At 40.2% G+C, this 20871-nt stretch overlaps 1 protein-coding gene across 5 annotated transcripts in view; it reads left to right on the top strand.

Annotated features, from left to right (window-relative positions):
* ZNF423 (zinc finger protein 423) overlaps window positions 1–20871 on the top strand; it is a 251573-nt gene that overhangs the window by 35109 nt on the left and 195593 nt on the right. For 3 of the 5 annotated variants that reach the window (XM_072980849.2, XM_078380450.1, XM_072980852.2), the window contains exon 2: window positions 15549–15608. The exons of 1 other annotated variant lie outside the window; for it this stretch is intronic. In XM_072980849.2, coding sequence (XP_072836950.2) covers window positions 15549–15608 — 60 coding nt within the window. Of the gene's footprint in view, window positions 1–8811; window positions 8911–15548; window positions 15609–20871 lie in introns of those variants that run through there. One more of the 5 variants, XM_072980850.2, reaches the window with a different exon arrangement.

Here is a 20871-nt window from a genome sequence, read left to right as displayed (position 1 = left end):
TTTGAATTATCATGAGGAAGTGCTAATAGCAGTGACTTGAATTGATTTCAATAATTCATCCTAGCACACCAACTTTTTTCATTAAAGCCTTTTTTATTAATGTGCCAAGAAGCTGCAATTTATTTTCTTTGAAGAAACAGGTATATTTCATGGGGGAGGTCAAATATAATGGTAGTTTGTGATTTGAATTTGGATCTACAAAAACTGATTTTAATAGCCACCTCTGTCATAGAATTATTTGAAGTAAAGGTAGTATCTCTCAGTGCTAGTTCTTGGATGGATGATGGATATTTCAATGGGTATACTGATTAAAATAATTTACATTCCAACATTCAGCATCTTTCAGTAGTGCTCAAGCTAGCTAACAACATTCTAATGGAAATGAAGAGTTCAGTGAAAACAACTACAACTCATGTCTTTGTATTAAAAATTCCAGCTCCCTTAATTTTAGATAGAAAGTGGAACCACAGTATTGTATTGGGACAAGCAAGTTATCACAGTTTTAAAAGTTGATTTGAATAAATCAGGTATTATACTTCTGGATGAGCAACAAAGTAAAACATACCTCATAGAAGTTGGTATTCCATGAACAAACAATTTCAAAAGTATCAATCAGTAAAGCAAGACATTAAAAGTATATGAAAGCAAGATCAGGTCATCCTTTACCCCTAGATGTGAAGATGCAACTAGATGTGTTCCAAAAATCCTTGGTTACTAAGTTTTTTTTAAATTGACAATTGCTACTAAGTTGCTTCCTGAAATTTAAAAAAAATCAGTGGTTTTGGAAACATGTCATTCACTTACGGATTTTTAGGACTTGATTTCTAATGTTTACCCTTTAGTCCACCCCAAACACTACCAATGCTGATCATCATCATCAAGAAACTGAAGGCTTGATCTTTTCTGTGGAAGAGCAAACACTCCAAGCTAGTGTCATGAAAGCTGAAGTTCAAGGAATTGGTGTAAACGGCAAATGTCAACTCGGCCAAGAAAAACATGAAACGGTGTCGCACATAATTTATGAATGTTCAAAGAATGTGAAGATAGACTACAAAGCTAGATACAACAGAGTTTCAAAATTAATACACTGGTCATTATGTAAAAAATATAATCTGCCAACATCCAAGAATCCGTAGGAATGTCAGGAAGAGAAGATATCAGAAAGCAACTATGTTAAGATCTTGTGGGACTTTTGGATTAAAACGGAGAAAAACCATGAGCACACTAGTACATCAGACATAACAGTAACAGAAAGAATAAATGTCTGAATAATTGACATTGCAGTTCCAAGAGATGCCAGGGTTGAAGATAAAGAATTGGAAGAATTAAAAAAAAAAATACAGAAACCTGGCAATAGAAGGAACTCACTGGTTGATGAAACACATTCCAGTGGTCCCCATAGTTATTGGGGCATTGGGAACAATGCCGTGGAATTTTATAAAATATTATAACCAGCTGCAGATCTCTGAAATAAGACCATCAGAGCTGATAAAATAAGCAATATTAGGAACAGCATCCCTATTGCACCAATATCTGATACTTAGGTTTTTGGTTAAAACCTGTATCTGACCAGTTAAAGACTTGTATTTTATTATTATAATACTGATAATATTAACAACGATAGAGTAACTTGGCAAGAATTTCCAACTTGGAATTATTCAATAAAGGCAGCAGCAGAAAAGACTCTCCTGCCTCTGAACGACATTTCTGAAAGAAAAAAAAGCTGAGGGTAACACCCTGTGTAGAACGTTTTTGAGTTCTGTTCAGTCTTCATACTCAAAATAACTTCTGAATTCTAATCTACTCACAGCCTGACTAACCAAGAATCAGTCCATACTGGGATGCAACAAAGGGCTTCCTCAAGAAAGTTTAGGGTGTGGGAATGATGATAAAGAAGAAGGTGGTCTTAAGGCACCCTGGGCCCAAGACTTTGATCACTGACCTGACTTGCAAGGTGCTCACAAGGGTGGAAAAAGCAACATGTGAAGGTACTCTTCACACCGAAAGGTGCTATATAAATACATAATAGTGTGGATGTGACTTTTCTTCTGTGCAGGGTAACCTTATTTCCAGGATCACAACGTGTTTCCTCTTTCTTTGTCTGGCATACTAATGCAAATATTTGCCTATGCACCTGAGCACTCCTGTGCAAATTTTTCATTTTCATGTATCCTTCTTCTTTTTCTTCCTCCTGCTGCCTTAGATGCATGCGAGGGGGGGGGGAGATAAAGGAGGGTGAGGCGTGAAGTGTCAAGAAGGGCCATAAGATGTTTTCCAATGACTTTTGGGGTCCTGCTCACAGAACGGCAGAATTGGAGGGCAGCTCCATCATACCTGGAGCTTCCTTAGAAGTAGAGAAGCCGATGATAGCTAAGAGCAGTTAAAAGGAACATTGTTCTTACAGTATTTTACATTAAAGGCATTCAATCCTTCTCACTTGGCTCCTTGTCATATTTATACATGAGGGCTGGAAGTGTATGCATTGTATTTTCCTACCTGTACAGCATTCCTGAATAATTCTTTTGTAATAAAGGAAAAAAGAATTATGTGAAATTAATTTAACCTTGCCCATAACAGTAGGGGGTGATTTACTCCTGTCTCTTATTATTTTCCAGTCATACTTAATGAAGATGGATAAGAGAGGTTGGCTTCTCTACTGAGTTAATTTGCCAGCTTTTCAAACCAGAGGTATTAAATAAGATGTATGGGAAACGTTGTTGAGATTTTTTTGACAGCACTGGAGGTCCCCCCCCCCTTTCCTGTGCTATGGATCGTCAGTGCAATGCTATGTATTCCTGTTCAGAAGTTGGACCTGTGGAATTGAAACAGGCCTCCTCCTGCACTGGAACATTATCTCCCAAAAATGGTTGGGCGTAGAAGGATTTAAAAGGAAGTGGCGCATCTAGAACACCCAGGAACAACCTATACACCAGCCTTGGGGGCTTCATTGCAGCCTCTGTTGGTACCCCCCCCACCAACCCCTTCCCCCTTGTACTAGCTCACCTCTTGTCATTTTGGTGACCTTGGGAGAGAATAGTTCTGAATGAGAAAGCAACAGATAGGAATGATCCTGCACCTAGTCTTTTCAATGCAAACACACTCTTCCAGATCCCCAAACAGCTGATTGACAGGCTGTGGATGTGATTGTGATGCAGAGACTATCTGGATTTCGGTTTTGGTTAAATACGCTGTTTCATTGGAAAGAGACATCATTTTGCAGGCGACGCAGAGTGAGAAGGTCGAAACTGTCCATTCTCATGCCAGACTCCCTGCACCCAAAAAAACCCAGACTCTTCTGAAAGTTGCTGTTTGTGTCACGAGAAAAGCTGCTCTGTCTTTCTGGGGCTTAACCATGGTTTGTGTGTGTGCAGGAGAGAGATTTTTCTTGGGATTCTGGGTGAAAGGAAAGAGCTCCTGCCCTCAGGGGCTCTAGTCCTCATCAGGGAAATGAGAGACAAAATGCAGATCAAACAGATTTGCATAACTTTATCTAGGTTACAGAATTTAATTTATCTGGATGAAGCATTTCCATTTTTTTAAATAATGTAAAGTACATCCAACCCTGACTGCAGATCTCTGTGGCCCTTCTCCTCCTTCCCCTCTCAAGCTGATCAGTCTTACAGGTATCTGTTGCTGAGAATAAGGATCCCAACCCCTCTCTAAGTACTAAGAGCGATAAACTCTAGCTGTGGCTTTTTAAATAAGCTGCTTGACTAGCTTGGCTCTTGCATACGTGAAGAAGCCCCTTCCAGTTGTGGGTTCTGGACTACTGACAAAATCAGAGGGTTTCCCGTGCCCTCTGCCCCTGGATGCAGAATCAGCTCTGTCAAGGATATTTATTGGACTTGTTATGTCATACCCCATCAAGTTGGAACCAACTTATCTAAGTGAGATATGCTAAGTGAGATATTTAAGGAGTGGTTTTACCAGTTCCACGAGGGACATGGTGGTGCTGCGAGTTAAATCGCAGAAGCCTCTGTGCTGCAAGGTCAGAAGACATGCAGTTGTAAGATCAAATCTATGTGACGGAGTGAGCCCCCGTTGCTTGTCTCAGCTCCCACCAACCTAGTGGTTCGAAAGTATGCAAAGTGCAAAAATGCAAGTAGATAAATAGGTACCACCATGGTGGGACGGTAACGGCGTTCTGTGTCTAGTCGCGCTGGCCACGTGACCACAGAAGATTGTCTTCAAACAAACACTAACTCTATGGGTTGGAAATGGAGATGAGCACCGCCTCCTAGAATCGGACACGACTGGACAAATTGTCAAGGGGAACCTTTACCTTTACCAGTTCCACACCTTCAGTGATTGATTATTTATTTATTTATTTATTTATTTATTTATTTATTTATTTATTTATTTATTTATTTATTTATTTATTTATTTATTTATTTATTTATTGGACTTATATACCGCCCCATAGCGCTACAAGCACTCTCCGGGCGATTTACAATTTTTAATTATACAGGCTACACATTGCCCCCCCAGCAAGCTGGGTACTCATTTTACCGACCTCGGAAGGATGGAAGGCTGAGTCAACCTTGAGCCAGCTACCTGGGATTTGAACCCCAGGTCATGAGCACACAGTATATCATTGAATGAGAATTTGAACCCAAGCCTCCTGAGTTCTAATCCATCATTCTATCCACTACACGACACTGGGTACCCCCACTGCGGACTCCATGTGTTACTGATGTGTGCAACGGACTGGGGCCGCTATATCCCTTTACTTGGTTTCTTAAGACTTTGTTTCAGAATACTGTACTAGCAACCCAAGCAGAGACCTTGATTGGGTTGTATTTTAGTTAGCTGCAAGAGGCTTTATAATATTGGTCTGAATATTCACCAGCCAAGCTGATAAGGACGTGTCCCTTCAGCATTTTGCAAAACAAAGTAATGCAGATATCAGTAACAGAGACACGCCACACGAAGCGTAAAGATAGTAAGTTCGAAAGAGTTCTGGGAGTTAAGAATTTACATGTCTTTATTAATTATTAGATGTTATTAGTGTATGACTAAGTAGCTGGGAAGCTCTAAGCGTTCTTTTGAAGTAGTGTACCCAAATTAGATTGCAAAATAAATAAATAAAATACATCCAGTAATGTCTACTCTAATGAATATTTCTAAATACACAAATCACACTTTATTAAGGCAGTGGATCTTTTAACTGTAAAAATATTATGACTGTGACACTGGGGAAATCCATGCAGAATTATAAAACATTTGGGGACTCTGTGTATTCCCCACCCCCTTCTTTTTCTCGTGCTAAGGTTAAAAGTATAGTGTGACTTTTTAAATGGGCTTTGGAAAAATGGGTCTAAAAGCTGCCAATTTAGCATATGGGCCAGGTTTTCATATAAAATTAGGCCTATTTAAAATAGACTGCATGTATAACAAAATATTGAAATCCAAGCACATGTTGTTAAGAAGTCATAAAAATAATAATACTGGGTTCCATTTTATGAGGGCAATCTAAAAAGCCCCTTCCCCAAATTAGATGTTATAGAAACAGAAAACATTGTTACAAATGCATGTCTCACCCCCACCCCCATTTTAATATATGAACTTAATGAAACAGCAAATCCATTTTTCAAAATGCCATAAAACAACATTGAACTCTCCTGGAATTTTGAATGACCTCTCTGTTAAATTTTATAGGAAATACTACAGTGAGGCCAATCAGGCCGTCTGCTGTGCACATGGCATTTTATATACTCCAGTGGGATTGTTCACATAAGAGATTTAGGACTGTAGACCGTTGATCCATATTCCTCGTGAGTTTAGGAGCTCTGTAGCCATACGGATCTCCCCTGCCTCTTGATTCCCCCACCTTTGCTCATAGGAGAGGGACTGTGTTTAATGGTTGTCTGGATGGGCTCCTCTTTGTGCTCACACGAGGCTTCTCCCGGTGAAGAGAAATAAGAGGTATGTGTCCGTAGACTAGCATTGAACCGAAAAACTGGACAAGCAAGTGGAAAATATATGGGGCTCTGGATTAGGAATTTAGGTTGTTTTCACAACTAATGGAAAAACCTCCAACCAGCCCATTCTCCGGTGTGCTTTGTCTGAACACACTATGTGCAATGGCATGTACGTATGTTTTTCCAAATCAAATATGAATCCCTAGAAATTCAGTTGCCCAGTTTTTACAGATTAGGCCTGGTTTTTTTTTTTTTTTTTTTTTTTTTTTTGCATGAGCAAAATTGACCTTGATATAGACTAATTTAGTGCCAGAGGTTCTGCTTTCAGAAAAGCTGCACTTCTGTGTGAGAGGCTGTTCTTTCTCCTATGAGATGGAACCTTTTGTGATGTATCAGGAACATCAGAAACTGATTTATACCAGCCATTTATCTTGTGACTGGCAGTGGAGTCTTTCCTGGAGATGTCCCCAAACACATGTCGTACCAACCGAGCCATAGTTAGAACATCCTGCAGAACACAGACAGAAGCTGCCTCACAAAAAGCCAGTCTGTTTCCTAACCACAGTGACTGGTGGTGACTCTCCAGAGCTGTAGACAGGCTTCTTTTCAAACTTTATCTGGTCATACAAAGGATTGAACCCAAGGTCATTTTGCACGCAATGGACATGCTCTCCTGCTGAAGTATAGTTTTGACAGCATAGCTATGCAGACACAGAAAGAGTGATGCTACAATCTGAGGAAAGTGACTGTCTATAAGACGGAACCCTTTTCATCGCAACCTGTTTTGAAAGCTGCTCATACAATAGCAGTGGGCCCTCTGACAGCCTTTGCTATTTCTTTGCCTCTTCAAAAGACCCCACAGAACCAATGTCATAAAGAATAGACTGTGTGTATTAACAGTGCTGTTGTGCCATTTTAAGGCATACACATGATATATAAGAATGCTCCCGTATTCCAGAAATGTAATGTGGGCTTAGACCACAATTCTCAAATGACTTACCTTGAGCAGCCCTCTAGACCTCACAAAGACTATCTCAGAATAGGCTGCATTCCAGAAACCATTTTACTTCTGCTTTTAATTCAGCCACATATATTTTTTTCTAGTGCTCTGGTTGATCCTACTTTTATGTTAAGTTTTGCCTTCTAATTGTATTGCTTCAAGTACATTGGCATTCACACAAGCTTGCAAGGTCCATTCTCTTCTTCTCTCTTGCTTGCACTAAGGAGTATAGTCATCTGAGATTTAAAAATGGAGAGATCCTAAATGCAAATTTATATTCTGTTCCATTTTCTTCCTTTAAAAAAAGAATATGTATGTGTGGATCTAAAGAGAGAAAGAGCAGGGGGATTATTAGTGCTTTTACTTGCACATGTTGATCTGGGCTATAAAAAATAATATATAATGTACTGTAACTAACAAGAGTTTGTGCACAGCAGCTTCAAGCGTTATGATAAAATCCACTCGCAATGTAAAAATTGTTATTCTCCCTTGTGTGTGTTTGTGCTAGCAGTTGAAAATAAATAAAGTGATCACTTGGTCTTTGTTAAAAACATTAAAGCTCTTTTACTGTTTAAAACACATGTAGAATAGAATAAACTCACAGTGCTTAGACATACTGGCACTTGTTATATAAACTTGTATATTATTCTTAAACTTGACAGACATATTTCCTTTAATAAACAACTGACTCTCACATCCTATTGTGTCTTTCCCTTCTCAAGAGGCCCTGCCCAGAATCTTTAGGTATCTGCTCCTCTCCTGTGGCTCGGTTTGCATTCAGTCCAGTTTCTTGCTCGTTGACCACAGACAGTGTGAGCAGTCTGCCATTCATGGGGCTTATAGAAGGAGGCATCTAGGACCTCCTTGCCTAACCCTAAGCTAGCTACGTGTTAACAGGGATCACTGCCTGCATAAAGGTAATATGTCTGCAAGTGAGAAATCCCCCATTACTGCACTGGCAGGGATTTATATTCCTTTGATACTGAACATCATTCCAGGCTACATATCAAAGCTGATTAGACCAACGGTTAAATCTTGTTCAACACTGTTGGTGGGAGACTGCAAGTATTAAGTTAGAGGCCAGGCACATCTGTTGAAGAGGTCATGTGACACTCTCACCTCTGTCTGCTGTCTATTTCACTGCCACCTGAGAAAGCCACCTTACTGTGTCTAATGGGAGGGTCAGCTCTGGCAGCAATCCAGAAGTTGATGTAGTTGTGGCACTTGCGGCTTCTATCCCTAAAGTGGTTAATTTCGGAGGCTGGACTGAATTATCTTTTTAAGCAGTGAGGGATGGCTCACCGTTGGTTGTGATTGTTGGGGCTTCTTGGAAGTCCAGAATGTCTGGAGGGCAAAAGCTGGAGAAGTACCGTATGAATGTACTCCCTTCAAAATGTGGCAAGCCAGCCCAGCTCTATTTACTGTAGATCCCTTCGTGCTCATTCTCTTTAGGGATCCTGGATTTCCACTCATAGCTTTCTGGTAGCATTGGAAGGACAAGCTCCTTCTTGGCACCAAGATGTGATGCAATGGCGTCTGGTTGTACAGATCATACTATGGTCCATTTTCAATAAGCTAGGTTGGTATGAATCCAGTGGGAAGGCGATTGTGGGGTGCTGAATCAGCACGCCTGAATCTGCATGCATAACATGCCCCAATCATAGGAGGAAGCAGCTGTCGCAAAAATGTCTGTTAAAACAGCCGGTCAGGAAAAAATGGTCTCTCCCCCCCCCCTTTTTCCTGTGCTAACCTCGTCAGAAATGAATAACGGTGGTGGAAAAAGAAAAGCTGTAACTTCCAGGGATTAGCCATAAAATGTGGTATATATTTCTTTAAAAGGCTGAGGTGTGGAAATCTGGGTGGAGATTGATTTATAATTCCAGGAATGATTTAATGGGTTTCACTGCTGAACAAGTGGGTTTTTAAAACATAGCTAAACTCTAAGTGTGGTTGAGAGTATGCCGTTTGTGTGTGAGGGCTTTCCTGAATGTAAGTTGATAGAAAGTTCATCTGAAAGAATCACCCATTAATCATCTAGGAAGGTGAAGTCTAGCACCCCATGTTAGTTTGCTTTTTAATAAGAAGAGCGAGAAAATGCATGCAATATTTGTATTGCTATCGAGGCACGTTTGGGCCTGGATGGAGTCCAATGGGTTGTGGCTTTTTAGCAAATACCACAAGGATACAGGGTTTGTTTGTGTTGCTAATAGTCTTTATAGTACTTTCTGTGTTCTCAGCGTTGTGAGAACCTGTGTCGAGTAGTTGCAAGAACCAAGACCACCCATTGAGATTTATGGCTTTGGGATCCCAGACTTCAAAACCCAACTTTCTATACTATGTTAGTCTTTGCAAGCCCATTTAGAAAAGACTGGAAGGTTATTTCAGATTGCTATGGATGAAGGAGAATATTGGGGAATTGGTAAGGATGGTCTAGAAAATTGTTCTCTTGAGATGCCTGTCCCTTTCAGCAAATCTAGGTTTTTTGTTTTTTTTTTTGTTTTTGTTTTAAATGTGAAGGGATTGTTCAACAGTGCGGCTGGCTTCCATCCCCAGACCTGCAGTGGTGCTCCCTAGGAAGGACTACACCTTTTGGGCTGCCCTGGGCTGCCATAGCTTTTCCCCTAAGCTCTGTATGTTGGTTTGTTTGCAAATGGAACAGCTGGAGAGAGCAGCTGCTTTTGAGGTGTTTGGTTTTAGAGTGTGATGTGCTGTAAGTATCTTCAGCTTCAGAGAGTTGTGGAGAGAAGCAGTGGCTCTCCAGAATGGTGACGGACAGCAAGGGTCCTTCCAAGATGGAGTAGTGGTGGGAAATTTGCTGCTCAAGGAATCTGCGGCCTGAGGCCACAACCTGGCTTTGCCTAATGGTTGATTCCATGCCTCCTGAGCCATTGGCCAGAGTCACACAGCTTCTCATGGATGGGGGTAGAGCTGGCTTTCATCTTCTATATTAAATATATGGCAGTAAACCTTATGTCATGCAGATGGTTTGCAAATCTGTTTATAGCTGATCACAGTGTGTGTATCTGTATATGATCACAGACCACTTTGACTCATGAATCATAGGTTTTGTAGTGGCTTACTGTGGATTGTTGGTAGTCAATGGACTTTTTTTTGAAGAAAGTCTTGGTGGAGTCAGCAGTGATCTCTGACCTGCATAACCTCATAACCTGCATTTTTTTTTCAGTTGAGATACCACAACAAGCCATAGGTAGCACCTGCTGTGGTTTCAAAATAACTCAGAAACCATGGTTTTAAAGCTTTGATTTGCTGCCTTAATACAAACTATGTTTTCATCCCTCCCCTAATTTTGACAGCACATCAAAGAGTTAAGGAAACATAACCATCTTCTGGCATGATGTCTGAATGGAGCCTAAATATCCTTTCTTATTTCTTCCCTCTGATGTCTGGAAAGCAGGGAACAAGACGGATTTCACTGGAATATTAATGTCCTGGAGGATTTGGCCATCCATAATTAGAGCTTCTTTGCATAAACCTACTAGTGCTACTTTTTTTGGTCTTATTTGCCTCCCCCCCCCAAAAAAAACCTTTGTCTCCTTCTCTGTCTCCTCCACCCTCCCATTCCTTTTTCATATAATCTGAATTAAAATATTCTCTTCTCTGTCCCATCCCTCCCCACTTGATCCCGAGTGTTTTAGCAGCCTGGATTTTGTCTGCCCCTCTTCCTCCCAAAAAACGCCACCACCCCCTTTGGCCAACAGAACAAAATCACCCCAACCCTTTGCCAGTCTCTGTTAGAAAATAGAGAAAAGCAGCTCAGGAACCTCTATGAGTTTAGGCTATGAACTAGCTAAATAAGCTGCGTAAAACACCCTCTTGTCTCTTTCATGGGCCTGCCCTGTTGTGAAAGGGGTGATGGATAATGGCCCTATTAAGGAGTGGCATGGAAAAATCTGGCAAAGGGCCATGACTCACACTGAGCTTTGCAATGAGGTTTAAGAAAATGCCAGACTGCTGCTCTTTTACTTCCTTCGAGAAAGCTAAAAGTAGATCCGCACAAAAGGAAAGCTTTCTAGTGCAGATCCAAGAACCTGAAAATACCCCCAAAGCACGGGATGGTTTTTCTCTCCTTACCTTGCAAATACAGCAGCCAGTTCTTTTGGCCTGATGGCTACAAGTTGACTTCTTCTTTCCCCTTCCATCCAGGACAGAGAGACTCATGAGCTACCACGTTCTCGAGCTACGTTGCCCAACATTTTCTGTATAGCCCCAATGGGACTATAGCTCATTGGTACACACATACTTTTCATAAAAATGATTGCATGTTGAATTGCTGGTGTGAACCAAAGGATTAGTGATAAAGCTGCTTCTGATTGCAGTAGTTTGGCTTTCACCAACCTATTGTTCTTCAGCTATGTAGAACTACAGCTTCCATTATTTCCTGGCCAAACATGGCCATTGCTGTTTTAATTTTATTCATGAAATGAGTTTATATGAGTTAGATTTTGCCTTCTAACAGAAAAGCCTACAAGGAAACCCGCTGGACTATCCTATCTTTGTTTTGCTTTTGATTGGGTTCTTCCTCTCTATTTGCACCCAGGTTGCTGAGATCTTGTACTGCCTTTTAGACTAGGAGGACTGACCCTTGCTTGGCTGATTTGTTCCCTGCTTAAATCCTGTCTGTTCAGACCAAATTGGCTTCTTCACACATGCTGGAACTAACCATTACTGATGACTGTCTGCTTTGGACTTGCCTGTTATACAAAAAGAATAACCCCTGCAATCAGAAGATGGGGACACCCGAAGAATGCCTTCCAGAGTGGGCGATACACAAATTCCTATACCTTCCCATAGGTTTCATGGTAGTATTTCATGCGTTACCTGTATCTGGTTCTCCTTGCTCTGTAACTTTGTTGTAATGCTGACTTTTCTGGTTTATGGAAGCTTCATGATGCAGGCAGTTTACCATATGAATAATTTGAGGTGTTTTAGGCCAGATTCATCTTTTGACTTTTCACATGCTTCTTAGGTTTCATGTTTGCTGAAAAGTGCATGCATTGAAGGATAACCATAGCAAAAAGGGTGACTGTTGCATTTGCTTACAGTTTTATCATCTTAGGTATGTGTGAGTGCTTACTTCCAAAACAACCAGATAGACTTTTTCCTCCCTTATTTACCCATACCAGATACTATGTTGATGAATAGACCAGTTTAGATGTTGGTCATTGGGGCACGAAGGAAGCTATCCAAGCTGTGTCCAGTAGCTTTTTTAGAAGAGCAGGGGAGGCGTTGCTGTTTCTTTCCTAATTGTTCCTGTTGAAGGATTGTTTTTGTTAGGAGGTCAAAAATGAAATGCAATAAGATGCATGTTGTTGTTGCTGACTGTGTTTTCATGTGGGAACCCGAACTGGCCCATTCTGGGTGACCTCAGAGTAGAACAAAGATTCAATGATGATTTTAAAAAACTCTTATCTCAGCAGTGTAGGAGCTGAAGTCCCCAAGGCCCAGTACATTAATGAGCAGTGATATTTGTAGGAAAGAACTGCATTAAGTTGGGCGACTGGGAAGTTCACTTCCTGGGCCAGTGTTGTCCAGGTCCTCTGGGTGAACGGTGTTGGCATTAAAAGTAAGCCCCTCGGTTGTTCAACTTAACATAGTTTCTTCTTACAGATGTTAACTGGAGCACTATGAGAACAGCCATGGTGGAATGGTTCCCAAACCGCTCTGCTAACATGAATTGGCCTTTAGTAACATCCAGATGGTCTACTTAAGAAGAGGATTAATCAGGACTGCCTCGAACTCTGATATTAATGTTACTCGATGTCTTCTTTGTGGACGCTGGGTTGTTTTCTCCCCCTCTTCTAGGTTATGAAAGCTCCCTTCTCCATATGCTCAGGAGGGAAGCCAATATTCATCAGAATGGAGCCAGTCTGTCAGTAAACCTTTTATATTTATTTCAGATATTCTTCTAAAACAGTCTGGCCTTTCTTGTACTACTAAAGCTCAAGGACTTTACTCATCCCCAGTGTTTTCTCCAAGTCACACAGCTGATGCAAAGTTCTACAAGTGTTCTCTCATTAGTTACACATGTTTATTGCTAATACTTAGACATTGTTCTTTCCAATAAATGAACTCTCATGGTGGAACCGTGTGGGTAAAACAGAGCCATCCAGAACCAAGGCAGTTGCCTCTGTGCATTTGGGAAACCTGCAAAGATATGAATTTCGTTAGTTTCGAAAGACCATTGCAGTTGTATATTAGGAACCTGTGAGATGAGAGGATGCTGATGCTGGTTGATCTTACAGAGAAAGAAGTGAGGTAGGTCTGATCTAAAGAAATTAGCAGCAGTCAATTTCTGTGGCAGACAGCAGTTTGGGCAAAGAGTACTCGGGTCAGTTGAAAATATCCCCCTTTCCCAGCAAGGAAAGGAAGAAACAGAGGGCAGAGAAGGAACAGATTTGCTCAAGCTCTTGGCAGTTTACAGTATATTTCCTGGAGAGGGGATTAAGCATGCGGGAGATAATTTTTCTTTCTCCTGTTTAAGTTATAAATACTCTGGTTTGGGACTGTCATCTCTTTGCTGCATTAGAGAACGGAGGGGAAATCTTTGGTGGTGTCTTTTTCTCCCTTCCTCACAGGCAAAGTGGGAGGCACCCTGACTTGAACAGCCCTTCTGACTAAGGCTGTCTAGAGTTATACAAATAAGAGCACTTAACGTGTGGAAGCGAGATGGCACTACAACATTTTGGTGCAGGTTCCACTTCAAAGACATACACACATTAATGGGTTTAATGCTCTAGCAGCACAATCAGGATAGGTTGCACCATTGTGGATTGCACTGATGGGCATGGGATATATATTTTTAAAAGGACTACAAACCCCATAATTGTCCATTCTGGGAGTTGCACCTGACAGTCCTACACCTACAGACACCAAAATGTAGCTCACTTTGGGTAGAGTCCTATCTGAGAAGGTTTTGAGACTTAGCATAGATCTACCCCTGCTTTGGCTTCCTGTGCAGAAAGGAAGCTGTCCCACTGTTAGCAAGGAGCTTGCTTTCTGTGGAAAGAAAATCTGAACCATCCCATGCTTACTTGTTGATGGCATCCGGTCTTAAAAGCGTTACCTAGAATCTCGTGGGAGTAGCTAGTTTGGTGAAGGAAATGAGAACCAACGCATTGCTTCCAGAAACATCCTAAAGTTTTGTGTCTGGCAGTAGTTTTCAACCAGAATGTTATTGCTGTAGTTCAGTTTCAAAGTCAAATGGTGCTGGAAAATGATGGATGGAAAATAGCTAGGCGGGTGAAGTTGAAAACTTTTTTTTTTAATGTTAAGAATGTTCTCCCACTTTTTTTTGTTCATCACAGTTCTAAACTGTAAAATTTGTTACATACTCATTCCTTTCCCCAGTTTAGTGTTGTTTTGTTTTTTAAAAAAGAGAAATGGTGTAATAGCATGCCAAACACAAGTGGCTAAATGTTGGATTCATTAAACAGGTGAAATTGCGTAGTAGGTCTGCCATAAATATACCTTTCCATCAAAAGTTCATAAATTGTACTGACTATTGATTGGAGTACACTGGACATTTATCATTCATATTAAAAAGGCGGTTACTTTTTCCAATTGCTTTTTAACACCCTCTACCCCCTTCATCAATTTGGTAGGCTCATAACAAGGTTCTTTTAGACCCATGGGAAAAGCAGAGGCAGTAGTCCTCCAGAAAATAAAAATTTAATCTAAAGGCCATAAACTACTTTAAGGTCTGTTCAAGAAACATCCATTATATCCAGTTGAAATTGTGTGCTGGAATGAACTCAAAATGACATAGTGGCCTATATTATAAAATCACATTTCAGCCCAGGCTCTTTGGAGAGCAAAAGCATCTCATAGACTCAAAACTTCTCTGTATACAGTCTATACAAAGGTGTTTGATTAAACATTTGAACAGAGTAGCAGTTCCATTATACTAAGGTGAATAAGGATGAACTTAAAAAGAAGCATTTTGAATGCTTATCGTTTTTCAGAAGGGGGGGTCTTTAGGTTTGTATTTTAATAAAAGCATAGGAAACAGCTAAATTCAAAATCTGTCCATTGGTCCAGGAAATTTGGAATTGCCTAAATTCACTGGCATCAGCGATCCTGGATTTCAGACCGTGGTGTTTCTCATCCTTGCGGAGGTGCCCAGAATTGTCACTTGTAGTCTTTTCAAAGGCAAAGCCTGAGTTCAGCCAAAGAGCAATTGCTATCTTGACTGAAATAAAACACAAACAATGTCATCAGTACCTTTCGTATTGCTGTGTCGTGGTTGGAATTGCTTTTTAAAAAAAGCCCTCACAGTTCTGCATAACCAATCCTAGTTCTTCCTTCTTTCCTAAATATTTGGATTATTAAATATGTACAATAGCAAGCTAAAATCCAAGCTGAGAAAGTGCACCACAACATTCAGATGGAACAGGGCTTGGATGGACATGGCAGGTGGCTTGTGGGTGGTTATTTGTGTTTTGCTTTTTCCACATGAGAAGGTAACCAAATGTAAATGCAAGTTCTGAGCCAAACATTGGATTAAATATTTGATTCTACTGTGGGTTAAGCCATTTTGGAAAATCCAGTCTGTTTACATTTCTCTTTCCTCTTCTTGAAATTAATGTATCATTTTCCCCTCCTTCTAGTTGAAGAAGGCGAGTCATCGGACTTTACACTGAACTGGGACTCATCCGTGACCCAATCAGGTAAAAATGGTGGTTACTATATACAGAGATTGTTCTTGTTTATGTCTCATTTTGGTCTTTACTCTGAAACCTATCAGTTGCAACACAATGTCTAGATCACTGGCCAATAAAGCCCATGTGTACAATAAAGCCCATTACATACAAAGACTAATATACTCTTATTCTCCTGAGAGCCATTCTTTCTTCTGGTAGGCACATTGAATTGGGTTATGACTTTTCCAGGTATTGCTCCTTTGAAGTTTCCTGAAATGGGCACTGTTGTACCTTCATTCCAATATAATTATAGAAGAGTGACCTTTGTTGAGAGTTTTCCCTCTTAGCTCTCAAGATTATAATGTTTGTGTATTTGATTTCTTTGTGGGGGGGGAATGAAACGACAGCCGAGAATGTCACTGTTGATTAACTGATGATTGGCTCATTGGAAAGGACCTAGTGGTAGCTTTTCTGATAATGTGGAAAGACTTTGAAATTAAGTCAAATTATAAGAGCCTTTGGCTTCTGTTCATGCTCATGGCATCCAAGATGTCTTCAGAAAATTGATGGGAAAGGAGGTGGAATTTTAGAGGTTTTTTTTTTTTTTTTTTTTTTTGAATTTCCAAGGGCTATTCACTGTCTGTGTACAGGTGAATCTGGAAGTACACTAGAATGTCATCTTGCAGTTTTCTAAAAATGACTGTAGATCATAACAAGGAGTACTGGAGGAGGTGGGAGTGATTGAGTGGATTGCCTTGTTATTTCGATTTAATACAGAGAAAGTCCTTCAGGTTTTTGAAAGGGATCTTTCTGAGCGTGTTATGCCGTCTTACTTGCTTTTTTGCTGCTCCTGTTTTGTCTCTGTTCACATAAACAAGTTTGCTGTTGGAGGGACTGATTAGAAAAAAGCACCAGGGTGACAGACCTTTTGGATATGCTTAACTGGAGGACAACTGGAATACAGGATTAACAAATGTGACATTCTTCCTTGTAGGAAAGAGAAGCTGACATGATCAGGAATGGGAGCATCATGTCTAAGAAGAAAGCTTGTGCTTTCCAGTTCATAAAAGCATCCTAAAAGTGGGAAAGGAGGAGATATAATAGAGGCTTATGTCATTACCTGTTATGCAGAAAAAGCAGATAGAGGAGTCTCCTCTACTTTCTTTCCATGGATAAAACCTGGGGTCAGCTAGTAAAACTGAAAGAGAGTTGGTTGAAGACAGTTCATATTTTCTTTGACAATTCTTTTCACCTTGGGCAAAACACCTGGTATATACTTTTCCTGGACAACAACTTATCCAGTATAACTGTGCTTGAACAAACCTTGTTTTTTTTTATCATTTAGAAACAAGTATTTGCACTATGAAAGCCACTGACTGTGAGGCAGTAGATCTCTTTTTTCTTTGTGCTAAAAGTATGTTAAGAAAGACAACTTTGTCTCTTGCTTAGCCTTAATCTTAACAGATTCACAAGTTACCTTGAATGATATTAACAGCAAAAGGTAAACTATGAGATGGGACTGGGAAATGCCTCCTCCATGGGCTTTTGGAGATGTTCTTGACAAGTCTGTTTTCTTTTCATTAGGATTAAGGCTACAATACTGTTCACACCTACATAGTAGTAAGTCCTGAATTTATGAATTTATTAGGGTTAAGGCTTCAATTCTGTCCAGGGTTATGCGATACTAAGTCTGGCTGAACTCCTTGGCATTCCAAACAGATGTGCATAAGATTGCCTTGGACATTGGTACACATGTAATAACTACTCTAAAACCTTCTTAGACTTGCAAAGTCCACCTTCTTATGTTTTCTCTGCTGCACCGTTCCTCCTCTTCATGCCACCAGGGTACTAAGCTTCTGGAAACTGGGGCAACATTGTTGTCAGGAGAAATCATGGCATTAACTTCTCCCACTGGGTTTGGAACTTCTCACATTCTCTTGGATGAAGAAGCTGCATTGCCACCATCAGAATAAGATGGGGATTACATTGCTGTCTTTACCTAGCTGTAGGATTTTTTTTCTTTATCCTCTCAATTCTGTTTAAAATTTCTAGATCTGTTGAAGATGCCTGTCTCACAAGCAAACAAAAAACTCAGCCAAACCTGTAGAAGCTAAATTCATATGTAGTGCTGAGCAGGTGAAAGAAGCTCTCTTATGAGGAAAAGTTAAGAGTTTGTGACTTGACTTACCTTTGGGGGGAAAAAAGTTGAATTGGAAAGGAGGATGTGAGGTAAGTGTATGCATGAAGCATCGTGTGAAAAGTATGGAAGAGAAGGTCAGCCCACCCCCAACTTTTCTCAGTGGAACTCATGTGAGAGGAAATCCAAAACTGATGAAAGAAAGAAAAAAATCTTTATGAAAGACATAATTTATTTCTGGAATTTTCAGCCATAAGGTAATGGATCTTTGCATTTTAGAGTCGCCTTAGCGCTATAGATCTGAAGGGATTTTAAAGTTATTCTTGCTGAAATCCTGTACACATAAATTGTGCTGTGGAAGGCTGGTGACATTATCAGCAGTGCCAGTTTTAAATAAATCAAATATTTACCACTTCTGTGCCAAGGTGCTCATGGTCCCCATGTAATCCCTTCAAAATTGGGAACACATGGGGACTGTGGGAGGTAAGGAGGAAGTCTTCAACTACTGGAAATTGCCACTAATATCAAAGTCATTGTGACTGCTTTATTCCCTGCTTTTACATGTTTGGGGGCTGTATGCTAGAATCAACGGGGAAGTTGATCTTCTTATTGATCTTCTCCAATGCAGGCCCCTCCATTGTTACTCATTTATATCAGTTGCCTTTATACTCTTCCTTTCTTCCAGTGCCTAAAAGGAAATGTACCTAGAATTTCCCCTTTGCCTGTGTCCTCACAGTGACCTTGTATGGTAAATTACACTGAGAGTAAGAGTGAGTGACTGGTCCAAGGTCACCCCATGCATTTCATGGCTTGGTGGATATTAGAACCTGGGTCTCGCAAATCCTGGTCCACTTTTCAAACCCCTACACCACATTGGCTGCCAACTGTAGTTCATGTGTTTTAATTTAAAACTCTTATCCTGTGGATTGTTGGTCATGCTGGCTAGGTTTCATGGGAATTCCAGTCTAAAAACATAGGAAGCTTCACTTTTGGCTGCTGGAATTTAGTTAAGGTGTCATTAGGTGTCCCTTATGCATTTCAAAGCTTGTGTATTAGAGGCATAAGATCTATGAGTTTGCACTGAATGAACGAATGAATGCATGAATGAATGAATGAAAATTTTGTAGTTCACCCAATGTCACCTTGGGCCCATTACTGCAGAACTAAAGAGTAACCATAGCTCTGTAAATAAATTCTTGGTGTTCTTCCTTCCTTCCTTTATTTATATCTGGGTGTTGCACAGTTTAACTTTATGGGCATATGTGAAATATAATAAAATTAAAACAAATTAAAATGCTAATATAATTAGATTATTCTTTTATCGGAAGCAGGCTACTTCAGTGGCATGGTCTTGCTATATATAAAGCTGAATGGATCAATCCAAAACTACATGCCCGCTGCAGGAAAGGATAGGGTTTGTCTTCTTGTGCTCAAGAAACAATTATTTATTTATCTATTTAAAATATGTTTACCCTGCCTTTCTCTTTAAAAAAGGACACAATGCGGCTTAAAAGACAACATTTAAAGCTCATGATGAAATGGTCTCAGGAATGTGAGCACAATAAATGCTTTCCGATATCCAGAGAGGGACAGAGTGAGGAAGAAAGGAAAGGAGACAGAGAAACCCTGTTAATTTAAAACATCTGGCAAAATGATTTGGTTTTTTTCTCCTGGTTGGGGGCAGAGGCGAATGCTGTTGATTTGGGCCAGGGCACCAAATGAAAAGTGAGGCCCGGTTATTCCTCCTTTATTGAAGTTCTACATCACTTTACTGGTGCTAATACAAACAGGAAGATCATAAAAGAACATAATGAAAGTCCTGCACACTGGGGCCGCGAGACGGGTTTCAGTTACTGAATATAGCTTTGGAGGCGCACCACGCCACGGAGAGCAACTCCTCAGTATTGCTCCACTGTATGTTATGGCTTTTTAATAGTTTCTTCCCCCACACCTCCCTCTGTATAGCTTTTCCATCTTACTCTGCTCAAAAGCCTTGTGTTTTATTTCCTGCTAGGTGCTGTACAATCAAAGGCAGCAAGGTACTTAATATCCTTCCCTCCCCTAAAAGCAGATTCTACCACTCACCTCAGTGTTGTGGAATGATGGTAATGAAAACAGGAGCATGTCCAGACTGGCTTGTATTCTTGTCATAGATTTTTTTTTTTAAATCCCTCTCCTTAATAAACAGTACAGATTTTAAAATATATATATATATTGATGGGGCAGAGAGGTGCAAGATGTATTTCTGTGGATGATCAAGGAACTTTGTCCTACATGTTATATGAATCAAAGAGGACTGATATAATTTTTCATCCCACCATTCCCATCCGGAACATGACAGCTTGACTGTGGCTATTAATTCTGGGGTTCAGACTTCAATATGTAGTACATCGGTTCCCATTTTGTAACAGCTGATAATTCAGGAAGAGGTAGCTTTGTGTGAAATCCTGAACCTGAGATTGTAGCATATTATGTCTGGACAAACCAGGATAGTAAAAACTAGCCATAAGCTGGGTTCCATGGGAAAAGCATCTCATCAAATCCCCTGTTTTTCCATTTCTACATTTGAAGATGGAGTTCCTGTTGCTGCTCATTTGAAAACAGTCTCCACTAAACACAGTGGGTCTTATTTCAAATATTCATAAGTTACATTTATTTCAGCCGCATTGGGAGAGTTTTGAGTGAAGAAGGCTGCCGAAAAATATTTAAAGAAATGGAAACAATATGCTAATTTTACAAAGATGCTGTAGTCACATTTCATAGGATATCCGGTGTGGTGTAGTGGATAGAGTGATAGACTAAGATTTAGAAGGCCTGGGTTTGAATCTCTGCTCAGGTATAGAACCTCGCTGGGGGTGTAGAACTGGGAAACCATACCTTAAATATCTCACTTACTTTGAATGTTGTGTTAGGGCTGCTCTAAATCGGTTTTGGCTTGAGGACACATAAGAACAACAAACCATTTCATATGCTGATTTACAGATGATCCATTTTTACAATTAGTGCAGTTAAAAATATAAGTATCCCATACTTATATATAATTTCAGCTAACAATTTGTTTTGTACACTACCTAAAAATGTGTGCGAGGGAGCTTTTGGTGGTTTTTTTTTTTTTTTTTTTTTTTGCCATGGCTTCAGAATTTATTTTCAGTT

The sequence above is a fragment of the Pogona vitticeps genome, chromosome 10, assembly GCF_051106095.1.
Source record: "Pogona vitticeps strain Pit_001003342236 chromosome 10, PviZW2.1, whole genome shotgun sequence".
Classification (NCBI taxonomy): Eukaryota; Metazoa; Chordata; class Lepidosauria; order Squamata; family Agamidae; genus Pogona; species Pogona vitticeps.
Note: the sequence above shows the minus strand (reverse complement) of the source record. Positions and strands in the feature narration are given on the sequence as shown.